This window comes from Chinchilla lanigera, unplaced genomic scaffold (assembly GCF_000276665.1).
Source record: "Chinchilla lanigera isolate Chin_1 unplaced genomic scaffold, ChiLan1.0 scaffold00081, whole genome shotgun sequence".
NCBI classification, from domain to species: domain Eukaryota; kingdom Metazoa; phylum Chordata; class Mammalia; order Rodentia; family Chinchillidae; genus Chinchilla; species Chinchilla lanigera.
Genome location: NW_004955482.1, coordinates 8,341,785 through 8,349,310, shown reverse-complemented (window position 1 = coordinate 8,349,310; position 7,526 = coordinate 8,341,785). Strand labels below are relative to the sequence as shown.

The following is a 7,526-nucleotide window of genomic DNA, read 5'->3' as shown; positions in this document are numbered from 1 at the left end:
GTGCCAACGTTAGAGATCAAATAGTTCTCTTAATCAGCAAGATTTACTGCCTTTGTTCTGTCTTCTCAAGGCCCTGTTCATTTTCAAGGGCTTTGCCTCAGATGTGGTATCTTTTTCTTTTCTTTTGTTGCTGAGACAAAATACCTGACACCCAGAGTTAAAGGAGGGAAGGTTTATTTAGCTCTCAGTGTGTGGAGGTTTCAGTCCGTAATGAGCTGGCTCCAAGGCAGGGTAGCATGGCAGAGGGACAATAGTTCATGGCAGCAGAAGACAGCAAGAGCAACAAGAGCAAAATGGGGGAGGGGGTGGGGGACAAGCCTCTTTTCCTCCCTCATATTGTAAGCAGGCCACCCACTCTGGGGCAGGTGTAGCACTCACACCATCTCCCTGCCCTCCTCTTGCATGGCTGTGGATGTTTACAAAATGAGGACCCTGGCCCCCTGCTAAGTCACTGAGTTAAATTTCTAAACCTCTCAAATTGACACAATGGAACAAACATCACATCATGGATGTAAACAACTGTTTTAGAGGACATGTCTGTTTTAGGACATGTCCTCTAAACCCCAGGATGTAGAACTGCTGAGTTACTTAGTTAAGCTTCTAAACTCCTCAAGTTGACACAATGGATCAACCATTACATGTGGTCTCCACTTCCTGCACCCTCTGACTTATGAAAGAGCCAATAAATATGGATGGATTGTGAAAAATCTTTGCCTTAGCTCCTAGAGAGTTCTGACCTTTCTGGATCCCTTGAAAACATATTTTTGTCTCTCTTATTTAAGCCTTTGCCATGCATCCCTTTAGGAGACTGGGGGCTCAGGCCAAGTCTCCAATAAGTGCCCTTAAGTAGCTGTATTTCTGAGCTATGTTCTGTTTCGCTAAACTATCCATATGTCAGTTTGGCACAATTCTGTGGCTTTCTTATGGCCTTTTATTTGTTTGTTTGTTTGTTTGTCTTTCTGAGATAGGGTTTCCCTGTGCAGTTCAGGCTGGCCTCGAGCTAAATTTGTAGTCCAGGCGGTGTCAAACTCGCAATGATCCTCCTGCCTCAGCCTCCCGAGTGCTGGGATTACAGGTGTGTACCACCACGCCTGGCTAGATGTGGCTTTCTTATAAGCCTCAATCTCTCACATCATCTTTCCTCTTAACCAAGATTTTCAAGTCTGGAAGTGATGAGGTTGCGTATGTTCTTCTGAGGGATCCCTCTGGGGACAGCGTGGGAACCTGGTTGCAGAGAAGACAGGCTTCTTGCCTGGGGCCGGCAGGGAGAGAGAGCACGGGCTTAGCACTGACTGGTAGCTGCGTGGCGATGTGGGTAGGTGGCAGGAGTTGCGGTAGGTGCCGGGCTGAGGTTTCTGCCATGTGCTGTTCACCAGGACGGGGAAGCCAGAGAAGCTCTGAACCTGGTTATGTGGAGGGGAAGGAGCCGAGTTAGCTTACGAGGTGGAGGCAGGGTGTGGCAGTGTTGGTGGGCGTGTGGTGTGTGTGTGTCTCTGTGCATCGAGTGTTGGTCCACAGGTTCATCTCTTGTAACTGTGCAGCCATCAGCCCTGGCCCCTCGTTTTGGCTCACCTCTTCCCATGTCCATCCTACCCTCTCTCCTTCAAGCAATTTCACTCACCAAGACCCAGTGCAAATCCTGCCTTCTGGCCAAGTCTCCCCCAGCCACACCGCTTTCGCGTGTTCGGTTCAAGGTCAAATGGATGTGCCATAGCCCTAGAAGAGTCACGGCTCCCTGCGGCTCAGTCTGTCCAAGGCATCAACTAGAATTTAACTCTCAACCTCGATTTCTCCCTGATGGTCCGCATGGGCTCTTTTTGCTGTTTTCTTGCTCTTGTGTAAGTCTGCTCTGATAGAAGCCTCCTTTCTCTAAGACTTTCTCGCTTGTTCTTCATTGCCTCTTGGCTTGACTCCTTGCCAGGAATGGAGGTGGCAAAGGCCAAATCATTCCCACAGCACGGAGATCTCGGGGAGAGGCGCCCTGAGCCACTCGCCTGGTAAGAGGCACAACCTCTCAGCTTCGAAAGACTCCAGGCACTCCACTGTCAGGGCCCAGTTAAGTGTTTTCAGGTTGAAGACACCTCGTTCCACTTGCTCCCTAAGAAAGTGATAACTGAGAACTCTCCCAGGACACTGAGTGAGGAGACTTGAGACAATGTAGTTGTTCTGTCCCCGTTCTGGGAGCCTGACCACTGTATGGCAGCCCCCATGCCCACACCAAATAATGATGTTAGGCGAGGAGTGCAAATGAGCATCTAAACGGAAGACCTTCTTCCTCACAAGCAGGAAGGCAATGTATTGCAGCCCCGTGCCCCAGCTGCACACACACATGCAAACCTGTGACAAACAGCCGGCCCACCACACCCTGTGTCCGGCCAGGACCACATGGGCCGGTACCTCTGCATGAGACCTGATATTAAGAGGCATTTGGGATAATCCATTTTGGTTTTTTTTTTTTTTTTTTGTTTTTCTCCGGTACCGGGAACCGAACTCACGACCTTGCACTTGCCAGGCAGGCGCTTTGCCGCTGAGCTAAATCCCCAGCCCCCCGTTTTGTTTTTTGTTTTGTTTTATTTTGCTTTTTTGAGACAGTATCTCACTATGTAGTGTAGGCTGGCCTTGAACTTGCTTGTGCAGCCCAGGCAGGCCTTGAACTCCCCGGCGATCCTCCTGCCTCAGCTTCCCAAATGGTGGAATTATAGGCATGCATCACCAAACCCGGCCTGGGATAATCTGATATCACTCATCTTTTGAAACAGAATCATTCAAAGAAACTCACATACTTTCTTTCGGACAGAGCCTGCTCTCTTTGGGTAGGAATGGCCTCGTCCCCTTCCTTCCTCCTTTTCCAGCGCTTCTTGGGAAGCCCCTTAGAGACCTTAAAAGTTCATGTCTCAGAGCAGAAAGAGTTCTGGAGTCTTCTGAATTGGGGTTTGAATTCACTGACTGGCTCTGTGACCTTACATAAGTCATATAACTTCTTTGAACCTCAGTCTCCTTATCCCCAAAATGAGCAGAAAAAAAGTATGTGCCAATTGTTTTAAGGATTCAGAATAATACATGCACAGTTCTTGGCACCTAATATTAATGTTAGTGGCTCTCTGAAATCAGGTGGTGCCCTTCATCTGGAAGTCCAGCCGTGCTGCCCACATGCCATTCTCAGTGCAGGGTTCCGTAGCAAGCAGCACGGCCCATACTCACACTAGGAAGGCAGACTTAGTGCACCACAGTCTGCGTGTCAGCCAGATCCCCAGGTAATTCCTTCACAGGTTAGGGCTGTGAAGCACTGCCGTCCTATGCAGTCCAAGCTGGCCCCTGGCCTTGATAACTCTCCCTAGGCCTGGGCCCCAGCTAAAGCACATCCTCATCCTCTTTAGCTGCCCGCCTCCTGACTCCAACCGCTCAGGAACAGCTGGCATGCTCCGCAGGCTTGTAATAAGTTATGTACAATCTCATTTAATCTCCCAACAGCCTTGGTATAGAAGTGCTGTTCTCTCCATGTTTCAAATGAAAAACCAAAGGGAAGCGATGGAAAATCACCTCCAGCAAGTCTGTAGTGGGGTGTTTTAGCCATTTGAATGAGAACCAAGATTCTCTGTTTGATCAAACCTCTAGCGAGGCCCTTCTGGGTCCTCTTCTTAACTAGTCTTCAATCTTGACCAACAAGAGCTGCGACCTCTCAGCACAAATGATCTAGTGCACGCCACCCAGCACCTGCCACATGAAAAGATCTGAGCAAACACTCATGTAGTTTCTATCAGCTCAGGCCTTCGTCACTAGGATGATCCCAGGTCCCATCAAAGTGCCTGCCAGAAAAAGCTCAAAGCTGCCAAAAAAAATTACTGTTTGCTCCAGTTAGCATCCTAAGACAGGTAGGATCCTTTCTCATGGTCTCCTTCGTAAGTGCCAGCTAGCAAACCCCAATGGGCCCACACAGACCAAGCCTCCTTCCTGCTTTGTATAAATGTCCACTCTAGCCACCATGCCTGCCATCCCAGCCATTTCTGCACAAATCTGAGTTGAGTTCATGCTGTGCCCTCCTTTTTTTTTTTCTTTTTTTGAGACAGGGTCTCACTATGCAGTTCAGGCTGGCCTTGAGCTCACTTTGTAGCGCAGGCTGGTCTCGAACCCTCGCAAGATCCTCCTGCCTCAGCCTCCCAAGTGCTGGGGTTACAGGCATGTGCCACCATGCCTGGCCTCCTCCTTCCCGTTGCAGTAGTACATTGCAGATTAAGTCCTGTCCTCACCGCTTTAACTAGGACCCAGCTTCATCTTCCACAGCTCTTACCACTGTGTTGCTCATCTAAGGCTGGTATAACAGAAAACTCCTGAAGCCATTTCTCCACTCAGTCAACTTGACAAAAACCGTCCCAGATGACTTGTCAGACAGAATGTCACAATCAGGCCCCGAGTTGCTGGAGCCCAGGTTCCGTCTGCTCTGACATTCGCTCGTGTGAGCAGGAGGAAGGGCTCATACACTACCCACATGGCGGCCCAGAGGTCAGTGGAGATGCCCACCCGGATGGGCCTTGTTGGTGCTCAGCCAGTGCGTTAGTCCAGACACAGCCCTAGCGCTCCGCAGGGAAGCCCACGGTGGTGACAGACAATTCCAAGCTGGGACACATGGGGCAGAGACACTGGAGCCTGTTCTTTGGGTGCCCTTTCCACCTGTGCTCTTGAAGGGCCCCACCCAGGCAGGCTGCCTGCAGCGCAGCCTCCCGCCCGCCTTTCGGGATTGTTCTGAAATTATCCAACAGAGGTGAGGACATGGCTGGAGGGAGCACAGTCAGCTGGTGCTCAGGGAGTGTGGAGCAGAGGGGGAACCGGAGTGCGAGGGCCCCGGAGATGGCGTCCTTGGTGGGACACTAGGAGCCTTAAAAGGCCCAGGGTCACCAGGGAGGTCAGCACGCCAGGAAGGGAACAGGAATGTGCGCCCAGTTCCTTTGAGACAGAACACCGGAGAGAAAACACAGTATGTACTTGTCACATGTTGTTCCTGTAGAGGCTATTCTAAATGTAACGAAAATTTTAATCCTGTATTTCTAACACTAGTGTATTTCTAACACTGTTCAAGAACAAGGGCCAGGGAGATAACTCAGTGGCACAGCGCCCGCCTAGCAAGCCCAAGGTCCTGAGTTCGAGTTCCAGCACCAAGAAAAAAAAAAAAGAATGAGACTGGGAAACACAGTTGATTCTCATAATTAGCTACAAAACTTACGCTCCCGGAGCCAGCTGCAAGATAAGTGCAGCTTAGCCGGACAGTGGTGTTTTGTTTACTTTCAAGTCCCAGAGAGTTATCACCTCAAGGACAGCTCTGCGCAGTCTCAGACAGTGATGGACTCTTCCCCCAGGATATGATAGTAACCTTACTAGTTCCTGTAAGACTAAATTCTGCCTAGCAATTAGTGACAAAGACACGTGTAACCAACTATAGAATGTTATGCTATCTGCCTTTTTGTACTGCCTTCTGAAAGCCTATATAAGTGATCAGTAACGTCAAAATGGGGCTGGTGCTTTGTACCTCTGAGTTCCCCAGCCTACTAGCATCATAAAACTGCCTTCCGAAGTTCCTCTGGTGCTGTTGTCTGTTCGGCCTGGTCCTAAGTTCCGCATCATAACTTTGGGGCTCATTCTGGGAGACACCATGCTGACCATTTAGGTCACTGGTGAGGGCCTGTGACCTCCAGGGACTTGCCCTTCAACTACAGAGGAGACAGGGCACCCTGACTTTTTCCTCAGAGTCTCCTCAGCAGTGTGGCAGCAGTGACCTCATCGGACTCTAGAGGATGCAGAACAAATGAAGCCGTAGGTCGTCTGGGCTCAGCTAAGGTAGGGTTGCCCCCTGGAACATCCCAGTTAGCCTGTCAGTTTCTGTTTGTCAGGTCAACCCCCTGAAGGGGTGAAGTGAAGAAGCCTGTGCCAGCAGCCTGTGTTAGGGCGGTCGGCTTCTGTTCTGGATTCAGCTAGGCATCGCCCTGGGGTTTAGGAGCTGAAATGTGTTAACCTCTGAGTGCTTGCTGAATGACTGAATGAATGTCTGTACCAGAGGTCATTTCATCTGTGCTCCATCGCGAAAGCACGCTCCCCCTCACAACTTAGAAGCTACAGAGCTTGAGCGAGCCCTAACCTGCGATTCCAGGGACCTGTCGCACTGGGCTTGCCCAGCAGGCTTTCTTTGAAGGTTTAAAAAACATAATGGAGAACTAAGGGACACTCCTCCTTAGCTTGGACAGTCCCAGCGTTGCCAAGAGGCAAGCTGCCAGGCAGGTGCCTAGGTGTCTGTCTCCCTGAGGCACCCCCATCCTTTGTCTACTGCAACTTCATTCAAGGGCCCACAATTACACACTACAGAGAAAAATATGGATACAAGCCAGAATAAAATGACTCCCTTAAATACATTAGAAAAGGCTTTACAAAAGATTATAAGATAAAATAAAACCTGCCACCTTGGCTTCAGACAGGAGCCTGCCAAGAAGAAAAAACTCTCCGAATAATAAAAGCAGACCAGCTAGATTCTAAATCCCCTAGACAGATGACAACCCGAAAGGCTAGAAAGATGATTTATCCTGTTCTGTCTGCTGATTCTGATGGTGGCTTCCCTCCCCCATACAAGAATAACAACCCAAACCAGCCAGGGCCTGCCTCTCCGCCCACAGCTCCAGAGAGTCCAGTCAGTCATCACCTCCGCTCATCTCATCCGCAGGTGCCACTCCGTGCCCATCCAGGAGGCCGCCTTACTCTTGGAAAAATGATCTGTGCTGTAATAAAAATATAAAGTTGCTTAACTAGTGCACTGGGATGTACCGATGGGGTGCCACCTGAGTGGCCAGGCTGGAGATTAAACAAAACAAGGGTCATGTTTGCATTTCAAAGAAAATGTAAAAAACAAAAAAAGAGACAAGGCCTAAAGTGTCATCGTAAAGATCTAAAAACTGAAAAGTTCCAGCTTAAAGTAAATGGCAAAAGTTCTGTCAAACCTAAGGAAGTTTTACAGGAGAAATCAAGTTACACATTTTAACTAATTGGTAAAAATACTTTTGGCTTCAGTTTGAATTAATGTGCATAAAAGTGCCTGCCTGGCAAGCGCAAGGTCATGAGTTTGGTTCCCGGTACTGGAGAAAAACCAAAAAACCAAAAACAAAAAAAAAAACCCCAAAAAAACAAAAAAAATGAATTAATGTGCATAAAACATTTCTTGTACATTACCAAGCTTTGAATTTATGGGGTTAACTTGTTCTTTCCTCCGCTCTGTTGTTTTGAATCAGTAACCTGATTCAAGGTTACTCAGAGATCTGTTGGCAGTCAGTCAAGTTCACTATCTAAGGGAAAAAAAGGGACACTTTAAAATTCAAGTGGCTATAAAATCCAAGTTTGTTATAGAAGGGTATACTAAATAAAAATACTTAAAAAGCAAGGGGAGAAACTCTACCCTCTGGCCTTCCTACTATCAAGGGTGCACAGCTGAGACTCGGTGAGCCTAGGGAGCTCCAGTGAGCTGCTCAGGAGGGGAGAAACTTTGCCCCCCA

The 7,526-nt window shown here is 48.8% G+C and overlaps 1 protein-coding gene across 1 annotated transcript; it reads right to left on the bottom strand.

The window, feature by feature from the left end:
- Nucleotides 1–422: 422 nt before the first annotated feature.
- LOC102030196 lies at nt 423–2,489 on the bottom strand. Its single transcript, XM_013503629.1, has 2 exons — nt 1,995–2,489; nt 423–1,403 (listed from the first exon to the last, which is right to left on the bottom strand). Exons 1-2 carry the CDS (start codon nt 2,425–2,427, stop codon nt 1,120–1,122), a joined length of 717 nt encoding a protein of 238 aa, XP_013359083.1. The 5' UTR covers nt 2,428–2,489; the 3' UTR covers nt 423–1,119.
- Between the last annotated feature and the right edge of the window lie 5,037 nt (nt 2,490–7,526).